The 17,942-nt window shown below is 42.0% G+C and overlaps 1 protein-coding gene across 1 annotated transcript in view; it reads left to right on the plus strand.

Moving 5' to 3' along the window:
- The window catches only part of INTU (inturned planar cell polarity protein), a 65,531-nt gene extending 56,594 nt beyond the window's left edge, over positions 1 to 8,937 (plus strand). Inside the window, exons 12-16 of the mRNA XM_018565951.1 lie at positions 514 to 1,017; positions 1,767 to 1,867; positions 2,060 to 2,249; positions 3,907 to 4,052; positions 8,704 to 8,937. Coding sequence (XP_018421453.1) covers positions 514 to 1,017; positions 1,767 to 1,867; positions 2,060 to 2,249; positions 3,907 to 4,052; positions 8,704 to 8,815 — 1,053 coding nt within the window. The 3' untranslated portion in view covers positions 8,816 to 8,937. The remainder of the gene's footprint in view (positions 1 to 513; positions 1,018 to 1,766; positions 1,868 to 2,059; positions 2,250 to 3,906; positions 4,053 to 8,703) is intronic.
- Positions 8,938 to 17,942: the final 9,005 nt, after the last annotated feature.

Below are 17,942 nucleotides of genomic sequence, written 5' to 3' on the forward strand. Positions count from 1 at the left end.
GAAAATGTAAGGTTTGCGGGGTCTTCTACAAACTCTGAAAGCTGTAGTTAAAAAAAATTTGAGAAAAAATTGCAAACATGGTCTGGCCAGCTGAGGTTAAAAGTGGAGCACACGGCCTGGTAGTTAAAATGTCTGATTACTAAACATATCTTACATAATGGTTGATGTAAACCAGTTTGTAACATTCATGGATAAATATTTACATATTTCAGGAAATTATTAGATCAAAGGTACTTAAAGTGAGGGTTGTTTAGTGTTGGGAGATATTTTGCAACACCCAAATTCCTGTCCAGTAGTCCCATCAAAGGACACAAATGGTTGTCATTTTGTTCCCTCCTTTTGCTACATTGTCTAATTACATAAAGCAGTCAGTTGAATGGCTATACTACATGAATAACCTTTTTGTTCCTGTGCAAGTTTAGGAGTTTTACATACAGTTTTTATTGAGGTTTAGAAATTGCTGTGATCATTTAGGTATATAACCCCACCTAACCTTTGTTTTACTTTTGACAGAAACACTTTATGCTGTGTACTCTGCTCGAGGCTGGAGGCTGCACTTCCAAGGCTGTTGGAACTCCAGGCCCTGACTACGTGTATGTGGATCAGCTGAGGGCAACCCTTCTTCAGCTGGAGATGCTGGATGCTAGTATTGAGGAGAGACTAAATGCTTCCCCCAACCCGTGCCTATCCTGCGCTGACTGGTTTCTCCCCTCTGCACGAGACAGGTTCCAGAGTGTAGTGAATTCTGTTATGATGAACAAAATACAGACTCCTAAGAAGGCAAATTATTCCTTAAGCAAAAAAGGTTTGACTGCGGACTCGCCATCTTCTCTAAGAACTCGCAGACCAAGCCCTTCAAGAAGTAGTGGGGGATCAGATCATGGAAGTGAAGGTGTGATGGAAAACACAAATATCCTTTCTCACTCCACACCAGACTTGACCAGGAAGATTGGAAGGAGGGAATCACAAGGTTCTGGAGGTTCCGAAGGAAGTGGAGGGAGTGGGAATGTTCTTAAGGTAACTATTTGTGATCTATATGTGTTTAAAGGGAAACTCCACTTTAAATAAAGATGGGGGGAAAAAATCATAAAAATGTAATCCAGCATATATAATTGCTGCACAGGCCATTTTGTGATAGAATGTTATTAGGGATACAAATTAATTTAAAACTGCAGCCGCTGTAATTTTTTTAAACTGTCAAAGAAAATGAAATGCAATATGGCAACCTGGAGGTTTTCCGTACGCAGTTGTTGTACAAAAAACGCCCCCATAAATGTCACTTTCTGCTTCTGTGATTGGCTGATTGAGTTTTCCAGCTGTCTGCACACCACAATACAAGTAACATTTTAGCCATCCCTTGCAGTGGGAATTTAATTTATAGTGAGACGCTGCTTAAGGGTTAATTACTTTTAAAGGGATGCAGATACTGCATCTGTACAACACAGAAAGTCCACCAGCTGATTATAAGAAACCCAGACCCTCAGGAAACGGGAATCACTTTGCAAAGGATGTGCTAAAACAAACTGCTATTTCTTCACAACAGAAACGGGTAGGAATGTGCAACACAGTTTGTTAATAATCCTTTCAATGTACATTGTTAAATGTTTTCTCTACAAAAGTGGACTTAGTCTTTAAATGGGTTTATGTTGTGTTTGTGCACACTTTTGGCCTTTCCCATGTCAGGTGTTTGCTTTTTCTTACATGCACTATGTGTTGTAGTCATGAGGTGTTTTAGTGTTGTATTTCAGTTGATAATGCCTTTGCAGATCAGCAAGAAGAGATACACACTCCCAAATCCTTTTAATTTAGGGAGTTTGAGGCGGAACCTTTCTGAGCGAGAAGCTGAAGAGCTCTATAACACTGTGAAGTAAGTTCTTGATTGTTTATAGTACAGTGACCACCATACTGACATTCACTGCTGGGTTTTTTATGTCATGTTTATGTCACACTTTGACTTTTCTTGTGGTAAACATTCTCTCCTTCCAAGATCGCTTTCCCAGCTAACTTTCTTTAAAGTTCCGTTTTCTTCTGGTTTAACAGAACCAATTTATTCTTATAGAATAACCTCAGGTCCAGAAAACACACTTTTTCATTACCTATATCTGGAATCCATTCAAGGAGTCTTCATTGCACCAACACACCGCGATGTGGAAGAACTCAGTGGAGCCATTCACCCTCAGTTGATTAAGAACTTCCACAGATGCTGCTTATCTATACGTTCTCTATTTCAGCAGACCCTAACGGAAGAGGTACACCTACATTCTTCTTGTTTAACCACTTGCTGACCGGAGTGTTTATACCCCCTTCCAGACCAGGCCATTTTTCAGTATTCAGCGCTGCGGTACTTTGACTGACATTTATTCCGTCATGCAACGCTGTGCTGAAATTAATTTTATACCATTTTTTGGGGACAGATAGAGCTTTCTTTTGGTGGTATTTATTCACCACTGCGGGTTTTTTTTTTTACTGTATATTTAAAAGTACTGACATTTTTGAAAAAAAACCTGTTCTCCCTACGAGGCTCACACTGGGAACAGCGGGATCGCCAGCAGCGGCGGCGACGGAGGGGGAAGCCGCACACCCGACCGCATATTACAAGCAATCGGGCGTCTCTACAGACGCCCGAACGCTTGTATGTAAACAGCCATCGCTGGCTGTTTACATTCAAAGCTGTTTTCCCTAGCGGCAGGCACGAGCGGAACGAGATAGGACGTCTAAAGACGCCCACCCGCCCTCAAGAAGCCGCTGTCCGGCCGTTTAATTACAACGGCCGGACAGCAGTTAGTTAAAGTGTATGTATAGCCAAAACTATTTTGTAGTTCTGCGTATAGTAGGCAAGGCTGACACCTCTGTGAATTCATTTTTTTGCTCTTCTGTTGGGGAGATTTCCCTTTTTCTTTCTGCCCCGGGACAGAACAGGAATTTAGATGAAGGTAACGTAGTTCCGCTTTTAGACAGTTGTTACAGGAACAAGTGTTCCCATTAGAACAACCACCCACCTCTTATTTTGGTGACAACTGTAAAATTTTGGTCACCAGGACAAATAGAAAAGGGCTTGATGTTCACAGTGGGACAGTAATACAATTTTGACAGGCTTTCTGAGGTTTCTCTATTTCTAAAAAAATGGCTATGCATACACTTTAAAATCTAACTGCTGGTTCATTGAAAAAGATTACTCTTGCAGTGATTCTTATATTGTATATTATATTATGTACTTTTGAAAAAGGAAATATGTAGCATTGAAAAAATAACTCTGCTTGCTTGAGGTTTATATATTCTCATTCTCTTTTATTCCTTGTATTTATTGACTCAACCCAGTTGCAGTATTTTAGTTTTGAGTGGTGTTATTGGGTTGAATCTCTTTCTGAACTTCTCAAATCTTACATCTGAGATGTCTAGAAAGAGATGTCATCTGAGATGTCCATGTTATCTTGTATCTTACTTGTTATTCACAAAGCTGCCGTAGGCAGCCGAGTGAATAACGGAGCCAAAGTGAAGTGAGCCGAAAGATGTTCGGCTATTCGCTCCGGCTCAGTACGGTTGATTTTCAGCCATATATCAGCGGAATTCAGCAGCGATCACGGCTGGCTCCGCCCAGCTAGCATTTGCAAGGCGAACGGCTGTTTTCCCCGGTTCGGCTGTCACTTCGGCTCAGTCAAGCCGAAGCATATGCCTTTGGCTCGACTGAGCCGCTCGCCCTGCCTTTCGGCTGCTGTACGGCTATTGTGAATTAATCACATCAATGCAGCTCGCAAGGTACATGAAAAGTTATGATGTGATCCAATTTTTCAACAACCGCACAAAACTCCAATATCAGATACAATTGAAGTTGGACTGTAATGGAATTTATTATTGTGCAGTTCTTGGTTCCTTGAAACTCATAACCTACTTTTATATTTTATACAGAAGCACAGTCCTTCCAAAGCATACACATGCAAAGATTTCACAGGTTTGGGTCCTGTTAAAGAGCATGGAATTTTATTTGAATGTGCTCCAGAGAACTGGGCAGACCAGAAGAAAGCTCCACCCACCATGTCTTACTGGGCTATAGGGTAAGATGCATGACTGATAAATCTAATAGATCATATAGTTTTCTGCAACTGTACTGCAGAACTGATATAGCGGCCTTGCTCAATTCAGATGCCATATGAGATATTTCAAGGAACTGAAATGTACTTAAAAGTCCATTAAGAATGTTTGTTTACTCAAAGTGCATCTCTAGGCAAAACTTTTTTTTAGGATAGAGTAGAAAAGAGTTAGAACTGCCTTTTTTACATGGAAGAAACCTTGAAATAAGTTAAATGCGTCGGTTAATCCCTGCTAATAAATATTATATCTACAGCTTACAGGATGTTAGTGTGTACAGTAAGTTGTAGATATAACAAATACAAATATATAGAAAAAAAGGGAATTTGGCACACTTAACTTATTTAGCACCCAGGGCAGCGCTACACAACAGTATTATTTTCAGTAATAATGAAATGAAACAAATAATGAGGATGGCCATAAAAGAAACAGTGAAAATTGTCATGCCCCCTCACATTGGTGCTAAGTGAAAAGGTAAAACCACTTTGCATTGATGGTTAGTGGAGAAGTTCCCTCTTACATTGATCATCAGTATGTTAGTGGATACTTATTTGAGAGACTGAAATTGCTCACTTCATAAAGAGCTCCCCCTCATCGGGTGGGGGGGGAACACTGCCTCCATTAAGGGTACTTTAAAAGTACATACGTGTCAGTGGATAGTTATTTGAGAGACCAAAATTGCTCACTGCTCAAGGAGCTCCCCAGGGACCTCTAGAGGAACACTAGGGTTCCACAGAACATTGGTTGAGAAAGGCTAGGTTGGACCCTCTGTCCAATTTAATTGCAGTCTGTCCTCATTTGGGAGATTCGCTAATTTTTTTTTACTGGTGACCATTGTCACTGAGAAAGAAAGTGGGGAACATTCTGTATTTGTCCCCAGAACAAGAGGTAAGGGGAAATTTTCTAATGGGGATGCCTGTTCTGCTAACAGCTGTCTAAAATGGGGTTTTGCCTCACTTCCAAAGATTTCCTCTAACTTCCTATTGGGTTTTTGGTACAGGAAGTGAAGGGAATTCTCCCCAACATTACACAGACAGCAAAAAATATACTGGCAGCGGTTTTACTCTTCCCTACTCTACCTAAAACCATAAAAAGGTTTTGGCTTTAACTAACACTTTATTTTTAAAAAATACATAGGGGCTAACAAGGCTGTGTAATACGTGGAGGTGCACCGAAATGAAACTTTCAGACCGAAACCGAAAATTATTATTATTTCTAACCTTTTTTTTAAAATTAATTTTTTTCAACTTTACTTTTAGGGGCTTCAGGGAAATATTAGGGGTCTAAACAGACCTCTGATATTTCCCTTTTGAAATAGAAAAAGAGATTGAGGACACAATCTCTTTTTCTGCAGTCCCTGTTATGAATGAACAGGAAGCCTATATACTGAGTGCTCCTGTCTATTCATAAACTGAGGATATAGTATGAGTGATGTAGAGCACTTCCTGTTCATTCATAATTGGGGACACGGTAAATATACTATGTCCTCAATTATTTACAAACACTCAACGACCAGCTGATCGCTGAGTGCTTGTAACCGCTCTCCATCCTGACTCGCTGTCAAAGGAGGCTGAGTGGGGAAGAGCGCTCATGATACACTAACAGCTGACTCCTCCCCCGCACCGCCGGCTCGGCCTCCTGTGATAACACTGAATTCACTCTCCTTCCTACCCTGCTTCGCCTCCTGACAGTTTGTCTCCTCCCCGATTGGCGCTGCTCTGTGTCAGAGGGGAGACAGGGCAGTGCCCAGCAGGGAGGAGAGAAAACATCGATGCACCATATTTTTCTCCAAAAAATTTTACTTTCCGCATTTTGCCCAAAATACCATTTTTGACCAAAATGTGTTGGCTTGGTTCTGTTGACCCTCCAGAAGCTGCCTTTTGAACCTTTTCAGAATATTTCCTTGTCTGATCTCATTTACAAGCTTTCCTTGTCACTATTACCTCCGCAAGGTGGGTCTCTGACTTATATGCCTTTTCCTGTAAGGAGCTATTACTAGTCCATACAAATAATAGAAAAGCTGGCTTTCTTCTGTTTGTATGGGCTCATATTAGAGCATGCACGTGCTCCCAGCGGCTAGTACCCGGCTCATTCCTTTCCTCATCCAGGGAGGAGCAGTGTGTATTTGAGTGGGCTATTCCTAGTGTTGTACAGGGATATGGTTGTCTCTCCAGTGTGGTTTCCTCCTTCCACCTTAATCAGGACATGGTTCCTCTCTGCTTATGTCCTGCTCTGAAACATTTAGGGCTTGTTCACACCATTTACAGTGCGTTCCAGAGCGTTTAGTTGCTGGATTGCACTGTATCGCACACTAAACTCCCCCCTGCATTCTGGGGCAGGAGGGGGCGTGGCGGTGCATTCAAGTCAATGGCACTGCAGCCATGCCCCCCACCTGCAGTGCGATCGTCCGCACCAGAATGTGTAGAAAAACAATGCCTGTGTTCCGGTCCAGTGCGAACGCAACAAAAATGCAGCTACCTCTCAGGGACGCACCATATGTGGTGTGAACAAGCCCTCAAAGGAAATCTTATTTATCTTCACTGCCTGGATGTGGTATGCACTATTTGAGTTTACCCCTCTGCTACCGCCTCTTTCCAGCAAATACATTCCCACTTTGTCTTTCCTTAGGGATCCCACAGGTGGCTCCCTGCTTCATCGCTTTACCATGGCTAGGCTTTTTAGACAGGTCATCGTTTGAGCCTATAGTTTGAAGGATAAAATTTCCTCATACACTTCCTCCTGTTTCATGGATTTGCAGGGCTGGCTTCTGGTCTTCTGTTCACATGTTTAAGTTTCACCAGGTAAATGTTCAGGCCTCTCCTGATGCAAGCTTCAGCTGCAACGTGCTTCAAGCTGCCCTCTGAGCCCTTCTGAGCTTTTTCCTGCCCGTCGTTACTTGTGGACCTGTTAGGGTTTGTTTTGTGTCTCCCACCCCTCAGTTTGGACTGCTTGGGGACATCCCAAGGTTAAGAATACAGATCCTGTGCCCTGTGCTGTACAATAAAGAAAATAGGATTTTTGACAAGCCTGTAAAATCATTTTCTTGGTGTGCATTAGAGGACAGCGGTCCCTCAACTCTGTTCTTATGATCTCCCTAATGCTGGGAGAAGGATAGAGCTATATGGGCCTGTCTCTGCAGATGGCTGCCCATAACCCAGCGTTAAGACTAAAGATCCCATGTGCTGTACTGTACCCAAAGAAAAGGTTTTCACAGGCAAGTCAGAAATCCAGTTTTCCTTTTCATTTAGCTTGAGTGTCAGATCATGAGTCACAAAGTCTAATTTTCATCTTTTGTAATTTTATAAATGCATGTTTTTACCAAATATGACAACCTATATGTATTGAAAGCACAAAGGTGTGACTGAGCCTTGACTGCCTCCTTTTTAACAGCTTGGCCTTGACCTTTTAAGATTGAACTATGAACCCAGACACTTAAACTAAAATGTCAAGGTCAGACAAATAAAATAAAAAAAAGGGTGCATAGAGGCATCTTTAATAGGCAGGGGCGTAACTAGAAATCACAGGTGATTCTAGATGAGTCAACCTGATAACCCAAACAGCCCACTTGAGGGTGACCCTGCAGAACTCACCATAGACTCTCTATGGTGAGTCTATGGTGACTCATAGAGTCTCAAGTGGGCGGTCAAGCCCTCTTACCTGTCTGGCCGATCCTCTGTCCGCCTCCCTCTCCTCCACGATCGCTTGTGGGCCGCGCCTCCTTGATCACTGGGCCCCGCCTCCTCCGTCGCTGCCGACGACGGGCCCAGCCACTTCCACCGAAGCTGCTGGTTGTCATCGACTCAGCAGCTGTGAGGAGGTACGCGCCGCTGCACATGTCAATGGCTGTGTGTTTCTCCTCACAGCCGCCAGTGACAGCCTGAAATGCCATAGCGACCCAGGCGGCCCGCACGGCATCAGGTGGATGTCCTGGCCGGGCCCCCTGTGCCCCGGGGCCCCATAGCTGCCGCCTGGGTCGCTATGGTGATTGTTACTAAAATAGAAAAGTTTATGGTTTAAAAGCGCCAAGGACAATCCTTATCCCTCCTGGGGAAGAAATCGTGAGCACATATGCAAGGTGCAGCCTCAAAACAGTCAAGGGTATTGGAACATCTAAAAAACAGATTGTTACTGTTAATAGGTAAGCATGTCGAATTATAATTATTAAAGCTTGAGCACGGAGATTCTTCCAAAAGCCTAGCTCTGACCAGTCCAGCTGCACACATTTGGTGCACATCATATTGTCCAACAGTAATGGTTACTTTTATTTTTCTTTATTTTGGAAGATCATGGCCAGGTTGCCAGACAAATTATCCCACACGTTTGTATAGCTAAGTCTCCAGTTACAGGCAGTTGGAGCAGTTTAATATAGAAATCCTAATTGGTGCAGATGTGGTGGTTGCTATGACAGAAAAGCAAATATGTATTTTTCCTGTGAATCAATATATTCAATAAAGTGCGATGTTAATGAAATCCTGCTTCACAGCGACTACATATACATAGTAAATCACTTAAGTAGAGCACTTAGGAAATGAAACCTGAATACACAGGTTGGTTGTTGAACCATTGCCCACTGTTTCTACACTCCACTGACAGACTGACCATCACTTTCTTTTGCAGGAGACTCTTTCTACAGCCACAACCTCAAGAGTTCTATGTTTGCTTTCACGATTCAGTCACAGAAGTTGCAGTTGAGCTGGCTTTTAAGCTATCCTTTGGGATGCCACTTTAGTGATTTTCCATTTCATTCACCAATGACTTTGGTATTACATATACAATAACCGTGCAAGCACTTATGCTGGCCATTCACGTGGCAATGTAATCACTCGATTCAACCTTCCATTTAATATTTGAAAACACTGAAGACTTGATCAAAAGGCGACGGTTTGTATTTCTGCTTTCTGGCAACATCAGTTTTCAATGTGATTTCCAATAATTTTTTTGTCTAGTTGGCTAGATTTTTGTTCATTTATTCTTTACATTTATAATGGCATTTGTGGAACTATTGAGCATTTTATTTATTGATTTTCTTTTTTATAAAATTAAGTATTTGATCAAATGTATCAAATTAATTTATCAAGTTAATGCTTTTTTTTTATAGTTTTAGCAGCAGCACAGCAAAAAGAAACTGGTGAAAATTTCACTGCTGTATTTCTAAATGTTATACCTTCATCCATGAGTTGTCCATGGTGAAAATTTCTATGGGGTATTTCCTAATTCTATGCCTCCATCCATGGGTTGTACATGGTGAAAATTTCTATGGGGTATTTCCTAATTCTATGCCTCCATCCATGGGTTGTCCATGGTGAACATTTATATGGGGTATTTCCTAATTCTATGCCTTCATCCATGGGTTGTCCATGGTGAACATTTCTATGGGGTATTTCCTAATTCTATGCCTTCATCCATGAGTTGTCCATGGTGAAAATGTCTATGGGGTATTTCCTAATTCTATGCCTTCATCCATGGGTTGTCCATGGTGAAAATGTCTATGGGGTATTTCCTAATTCTATGCCTTCATCCATGGGTTGTCCATGCCTTAGCTCTACTGACATAATGATTTTTCTCTGTGGTGTTTTCATTACACTCACAGCTATTAATGCTAGACCTATTTTCTGTGTCTGTGCAATCCATGTTCACGCCTCAGACAGGCAATGACATCTTATGCAATCAACTAAAACATCAAAGTAGCAAATTAGCATTTTCTCAACCTCCTTTTGACTTCACCTCTTGAAACACACAACTTACACATAACATATAGCATCCCTGATTGTTTTTACGGAAAGTGCTATATTGAGTACATCTTCCAAACATTTTAATTTTCCCATTTCCCATAACAGCATTTTTGTGGACTGAGTGGTGTCAGCCCTGCCAAGTTTTCTTTAGCTAAACTTCTCAATCTATTCCACTGTCTTCATCACTGAAGTATAGACAGTATCTGGCTTGCAGTCCCAAGATAAGAATGGGGAGAGCTAGTAGACTCTTTGAAACGTGAAGTGTGGAGAGGACACAGAGCATCTTTGAACTTCTAAAGGTCAGAAGTTTTTTTGCACTTATAAAACAGATGTAAGAAAATTATTTTAATTGTATATTTAGAAGACCAAAGTGGAGTAAATAGAAATTCATTGTTTAGGTTTACACATACTTTAGTCCCAATTGAATTGGTTCAAGTGTCCTCTTCCATAAGTCAACTCATCCATTTTAAAGACCAAAGGGATTACTTTAGTGGGCACATTAATTTTCTCAGGTCCGTGCACCCTGTATGAAACTTTGACTTTTGTAGTGTCCCATACCAAGCACAGGTCCAATCCTCCAATACAGTTGTTGGCTCTAGACATACTGTATTCCTGAACCCCAGACTAAGGATGACCAAACTAGAAGAGGACTACAGGAATGGGGGCACAGGGGGAAGCAACCTTTAGTAAGACAACCTCTAGTGAAATGGATAATTTAGGTCCCAGTGAGGTTTTCCTTTCACCTTCTTTTATTTAAACAAAAATGTAATAAGTTTGTGTTTACAAATCATATTGCATATTTTTATTGACAAAATAAAATATACACTTTTGTATTTTCTACTTGAAATGTATATTTGAATAAAATGAAACGTCTTTTGCACTTCTGTATATCAGTAATTTTATATGCAGGATTTTGAGTTTATTTTCATATTGGTTTTATTTTTTGATATTTCTTACATAATAGACATGTAACAGAATATAATCCGATATTATATAGTGATGTGGTGATGAGGTAAAAGAAAATCTTTTTATCTATACTATGTTTCTAAACACTAAGTGACCCCGAATTTTGTAATAAAACAAAAATGTCCGTAATAAATATTCTATAAGAATAGCCGTTTCCTGTCTGATTTTTCTATAAGAGACACGGTTTGTTTTGAAGTATTACAGGATACCGTCATCATTTCTGCTTGCAGAATCAAACTCTTTTCAGCAACTCATTGTGTTGATGCATGTTGTCCATGTAGGATACATACAACATGCATTGCAAAATATACACTTTAGTACAGTATCTTGCATAGACTTGGTTACAAATGTGCTTTCTAGGAAATTAGATTCTAACCCTTTTAGGGATTTATAGAGCAGTGGTTCTCAACCTGTGTAACCTCAGGACCCACATTTGTCCTTGGTCATTAAGTAGCGACCCAAGTTACACTGCAATGGAACGCACGGCATTGCTTTACCACTTGTTCCCGTGTGGGCTTCCACACCAGAATGCACAGTATGTGCGATTGCGGGGTGTAGTGCATTAATCGCATGAGACTGGGTGATTAACGCACTGTACTAGTGGGAACTGACCCTCAAAAACACTGACAGACACACACAACCACGGACACAATTTTACATTCTCACACACATACACACTCCAAAAAATTGTATTTCTTTTTTCTTTTAAGATCCACCCAGTCTCCCTAATTTACGAGAACTGGAGTGTATCCTCAGGCTGCGGTCCAGCATGGGCTGCTATGCTGTTATGGAGCTCCATCCATATGTGCATTGTTTGTACAGCTCCCTTGCACGACCTGTAGAGGTCTCAGAATGTGACGTCACTCCATTCCAGGCACCTTTACAGGACAAGTGAAGGAGCTCTAAGCAATACACATATGGATGGAGCTCCCTCACGGCCATACCCCGAGCCCACCCTACCTCAAGCTGATATTTTGAATGCTGCTTGGCGCATGAACTGACTGTTGTGCTAGGAAGATGCTGAGGAGCCTCTCGCCTAGCAAAGTAGACGGCACGCAGCAGCCCACTGAACACGGGATCGCGACCCACTTTTGGGTCACGACCCACCAGTTGAGAACAAGGTTATAGAGGAACTGAACTCGGAAAGCTGTGCCCAATAAAGGCAGGTAGGTGACAGAGTCCAAGTATTGCCTGTGGTCTCCCTACAGCTGATCTTTTTACCCATTACTTATTGTGGTGTCTCTCTGTTGAGGCAGACATCATGGTAGAAGCAGTGCTTTGCTTCCTCATGTCAGAGCCTCCAGTAAGAACAGTGAGCAGCACATTAGTAACATTACCAAATCTCACTCCAACTCTGGTGATACTAGCATGTCAGAGGCAGCAGTCCCTTGAATCAAATCCTTCACTGCAGATAATCAGTTATGAGACTATAGGCGCAGGAGTGGCTAGACACGCTCACGTACCCGGAAGTGCAGTGCAGTGCAATTATTCAGGAGAAGAGGAAAGGTACAATTTCCAGGGTACTACTTAGGTGCAATTAACCTTTTGTAGCTGATATTTCCCCTATTACTTGCCGTGTCTTGTTCTGCACTGTGTGGGGGCAGCCATCTTGGTAGAGTCATGGCTTTGTGTTCTCATGTCAGAGCCTCCAACAAGGAGAGCAGCACATTAGTCACCCAATCATTAGGCTCCCATTCAAAGGCAGCAGTGCCTCAATATCGAACTGCAGATAGACCTGCAGTCCTCTACCTGTGTGGGGGCAGCCATCTTGGTAGAGTCATGGCTTTGTGCTCTCATGTCAGAGCCTCCAACAAGGAGAGCAGCACAGTAGTCACCCAATCTCACTCCAAATCTGGTAAGACTCATTCAAAGGCAGCAGTGCCTCAATATCGAACTGCAGATATACCTGCAAACCTTCAAGTACCAGGAAGTGTACTGCTATTTTCCACATAAAATTTTAGACAAAATTTACCTTTTTCAGGTAATGCTCGGGCACAATTAACACTTCTATATATCCCTTTTAACATGACAAATCTCCGCTTCCACTTTTAAATTAACCTATCATGGGAAGGCATGGTGGATGTTACAAAAATCTAGTTGCCTGGCTGTCTCTGTTTTCAGTGGTTTCTGGATCACTAGCCCAGAGCAACGCTGCAGATAAGGACTTTTGACCTTCCTAATCTGTATACTTGATTTGGAGCAGTGACCTGGAAAGTGCTGAAGCCAGAGACAACCAGGCAAATATAATTTTCAGCAGAAGGTCAGCTATTATTATTTTATTTTTTTTGTACCAAATAAATACCAATTTACAACTTTATTGGTGTTGGGACTAACATGAAGTCCTATTCAACCCATAAATAACAGAGAATAAGAATATATAAGCACCCATATGCACCAAAACGTGCTTGCGTGTTCACAGTGATATGCACTCTGCTTGCTGTGAGCAGGCTATTTTATTTGTTCATGTTGTAGACAAATGCACTAGAGGATCTTAATATTATATTCATAGTAGACTCTACTATGAATATAATATTAAGATCCTCTAGTATGCAAAGTACCCTTTGGAGATTTGCAGAAGAAAACTAAAGTTGTTCATGTAAGTGGTTTATAGTGGAGGCCCCATACACTGTATATTTCAAAGGGCCGCCTTTAGGTGAAATGGATATTGCAAACTACAAAGCGGAACATGTCTGTATAAAATGTGACTGTTTGCTCTGCTTGGTTTGTGCCAAACTAGTAACTGTAAGTTTACGGCATATTTTTTTAAAAACCACATGAGTAGGTGGAAATTATAGAGCTTGAACCAAGAATAAATAGGTAACAGCTGATATATTGATAGCTCATTCCAGGCTGCTGTGGAAAAGGTGGGGGGACATTTTCATGGGCACAGTGCTCCTTTTAGCTTGTTTTGTTCTGTATCCAGCACATAGTCTCTTTTCATGTGCATTTTTCATAGCATATGATGAGTATAACCAGATATCCTAAGCATATTTCATAGAAACCATGGTTTCCATTCACTGAACTGATGAGGGCCAACTAGCCTGAAATAGCTGAATGCAGTATAAAGGGCTCTATAATAGTACGCTGTATCTGTTCATGTTAAGGTTTCAAGGACCCCTGCTAAAGATTATATCTACAGTTAATGGTACATTAGCAAGATGGGTATGTTATAGCTATAATAAATAAAAAGAAAAAAGGGCAAAGCTAGAGCATGTCAAACCAAAGATGGATCATTTTTAACACCTCCTGCACTATGTGATAACATAACTTTCAGTAACAGTTGTAAAATTAGAATGAAAAATAATAATGTCCAGTAAAGAGAAAGATTCCTTTAAATTGGTGGTGAATGGGGAAATGCCTCCTTACACTGACGTTCAGTGAAGCATCCCCTTACATTGGTGGTCAGTGGCAGACGTGTCCCCTTATATTGGTGGTCAGTAGAAAGAATACACCATTGTATTGAGGGTCAGTGAGAGAAGGCTTCCTTACATGAACTTCAGTAAAAGGAAAATGCTCCTTACATTTGTGGCCAATGGAAGGACACTAGTGGGCAGTGGGAGAACTGTCCCTGTACATTGGTGGTCAGTGCAAGAAGAATACACCATTTTATTGGGGGTCAGTGAGAGAAGGCATCCTTACATGACCTTCAGTAATAGGAAAATGTTAGGGATGCACCGAAATATCAGCCGTCAAAACATATTGGCCGAAAATGGCACTTTTCTCATAATGCCAAAAGTGCAATTTTCTGGCCGATACAGCGGTGCATCCATTATTTCTCTCCTCCCCACTGGGCGCTGCTCTGTCCTAGAGGGGAGGAGTGAAACTGTCACAGGCGTCTGAGAGCTGCGTGAGGAGAAAGCGCTGTGAGCGGCCGGCGTCTCTCCCACACAGATCAGCAGAGTGGTGTGTGTGGGCAGAGACAGCCAGCCCTGTCACAGGAGGCTGAGCTCTCCTCCCCGCACTGCTCGATCAGCCTCCTGTGACAGCGTGTCAGAGAGGAGAGCAAGTGATCAGTGATCGCTGAGTGTTTGTCGATTATTGAGGACATGGTATGTTAACTATATCCTCAATTATGAATGAATGGGGAAGTGATCTACATCACCTTCTGTTCATTCATGATTGTGGTTATAGTAAACATACCGTGTCCTAATGTTATGAATGAACAGGAACACTCATAGAGGATTCCTGTTCATTGATAACAGGGGATACAGAATAAGAGATTGACGACTCTGTGTTCTCAGTCTCTATTTCTATTTTAAAGGGGAAATATTAGGGGTCTGTTTAGATCCCTAATATTTCCCCGAAGCCCCTAAAAGTAAAGTAAAAAATAAAAATTAGGGATGCACCGATACCGGTATTTTGGTACCGAGTACGAGTACAGATATATTTTTTTGGGTACTCGCCGATACCGAGTACCGGAAGTCCCACTCAGGAAGCCAGGCGATGTGTAATGACTCGCCACCTGGCTTCCTGATTAGCTGGGCAGCATGTAAAGACACGCCACCCGACTTCACAATTAACAAGGGATCCGTCCCATGCTTCTTGTCGATGAGAAAGCATGGAGCCGGCTTGCTGGCCTGTATCAGGAAGCCGGGTGCCGTGTAATGACGCCACGCCCTGATTGGCCCAGGAAGCTGGCTCCATGCTCCATCATCACAAGTGACGAGGGAGCATGGAGCCAGCTTCCTTATTGGCCGGGAAGTCGGGTCCATGCTTTCTCGTCACAAGTGACGAAGGAGCATGGAGCCGGCTTCCCGGCCAATCAGGATGCCGGGCAGTGTATCGATACAAGTATCGGTGCATCCCTAATAAAAAAATATTTACTAAAAAATGAATAAATAAAATAAATATATTACAGTTGTGGTTGGTGGGAAGAATGGCAACCTTACAGAGATCATTGGTTTCTTGCTATTGGTTTTGTCACATCTCTGGTTGAGAATGGCTGCTATAGACCAAAGAGTTTCCTGGGTTTGGGTGATCGGTCCTCCGAGATTTTAAACTTCATCAAATCCCATCATGTATCTTCCTCTGTAAGCCTTGCAATGCCTTATAAAACTTTTAGTTCCACAACAGCTGGAGGGCCGCAGTTTGGATACCCCTGATCTGAAGTAGCCTATATTTTACAGATAATCCAGCTGGAGCTGTGAGATCCTTGTGCTTGAGCATGTAATAAGAATGGAAGAGATGTTCAATGGGTAGAGCCCTTCCCTGGAGCCAGTGGGTGATTCCATACATCAGCCACCATGGGTGGGCCTATAAGCAATGTTGATTTTCCATACTAAAGTTATTTTTGTAAATATTCTAGGATTCCGAGTCACAAATACCACACTGAAACAGATCTAGAAGTTATAGTTACTAAATTATAACTACAGATGGGATCGAAATGATAAAACACCTGTTTCTAGAAGCTGTGCAGGAGAGATGAGACCAGAGAACAAAGTGGAACATGTAGTTGTCATTAGCACTTGTTTATAGTGACTAGTGGGTGTTAAGCAACACAGTTTTTATCTCGGACACAGGGGTGTATCTACTGCAAAGCAAACGAGGCATTTGCCTAGGGCGGCACTTTCCAGGAGGGCGGCAAAAAATGCTGCCCCCCAAACCAGTTAGGTAAGAGAAAAAAAATAAATTATATTATAAATTACTGCCAGTACTCCTGTCCACCTATGCAGCCTACTCCAACATGCCGGCTGCAGCTCCTTTCTCTTCTTGGTCAACATGCTGTGCAATGTATTGGTGTGTGTGACTGTCATCCGGATGCACTGGCAGATCATGCGCTGGACCTCCCTGGGAAACCGGCACCAAAATCTCTGACTTCAGGCAATGGAGAAGCTTCCGCAGGACCCCAGAGCTGAGATCCAGATGGTCATCGTGCTCATCGGCACCTCTATGGTGGTGAGTTCGGGGAAGTGCAGCCTATAAGCTCTGTGCAGCCCAGCATATTAAGGCAGAAGATCTGTATTGCAGCTGCACAACTAGAGACTAGCACAGCATGGCAGGGCAGAAGAGAATGGTTATTGTAGCTGCAGAACTAGGGAGCCCATCATGCCAGGAATGGAGAGAAGGTGGCTATTGCAAAGCTAGAACTAGAGCGTCACGCTACGTTGATAGAGCAACCTGTCAGAATCTAGATACACCGTGCACGCTGTATCCCGCAACTGACAGGTTATGCAAAATGTCTTAAACAGGAAGGGGTGGGACAAATTTAGATTAGGGATGGGTTTAGTCTTGCCTAGGGCAGCACAAAACCAAAATACACCACTGCTCGGACACCTTGATAAATTAGGCCTTGTGAAGTTCATAGAGGCGGTGTGGTAACTGTTTTGAAGTGATCAGAAGAAATTCAATAGATAATGCTTCCTGTGTTTTAGGTTTGGAGAAGACACAGAAGTCAGCCCGCAACACAGGATACAATCTAGCTATTGCACTCAATGCAAACCTTGATTTCTCCCTTATTCACAAACACAGTTATTGGCAGCCCATGTTATGTCACCTCTATGAATAGTTTCTGACCTTTGGTATAAGTGTGTTTGTAGCTTAAAATACACAGAAGTGCCAAGTGTACAAATAGTGACAAATGCATTTTCCTTCCAAGGAGTCTAATACAGGGTATCAGCATTCATATTTCATACATGGCACATCTAAGCTTATGTTAGGACTCAGTGATTTGTGGATAAACACATTGGCCGGTTCTTTTAGATGTGCTGCCAGCTTGGGGCTAGCCAAAATAGACATGACTACATGCAAATACTGGGGAAATGATGTGTATATTTGCTGGTAAATATACCCTTTCCTAAGAGTAGAGTATCATACAATTAAAGAAAGCAAGTTACAAGTGTCCAGCAATATTATCATCCCACGGAAATGTCCTCCACAAAGCTCTTCATGACATGTTCAGATTCACGTTTATGTATTTCTGGAGTTTGTGAGAACAGAATACCTTTAAAGCCAAACGTTGTTTTCATTTTGGATACAGTAGGGAATAGTTCTTCAAGAAAAATACAGCAAGTCCAGTTGCCTTGACTTATTTTTTACAGATATACCATGACCTGGATGAATGAGAACCTTCACAGATGCATAATTATCGCTTTATTTATGTGAATTAGTACATTCCAACCAATAACTGTGCCGGAACGCAGTTGTAACCATAACGTGTCC

Source organism: Nanorana parkeri, unplaced genomic scaffold, assembly GCF_000935625.1.
Source record: "Nanorana parkeri isolate BGI_ZX_2015 unplaced genomic scaffold, ASM93562v1 scaffold903, whole genome shotgun sequence".
Classification (NCBI taxonomy): Eukaryota; Metazoa; Chordata; class Amphibia; order Anura; family Dicroglossidae; genus Nanorana; species Nanorana parkeri.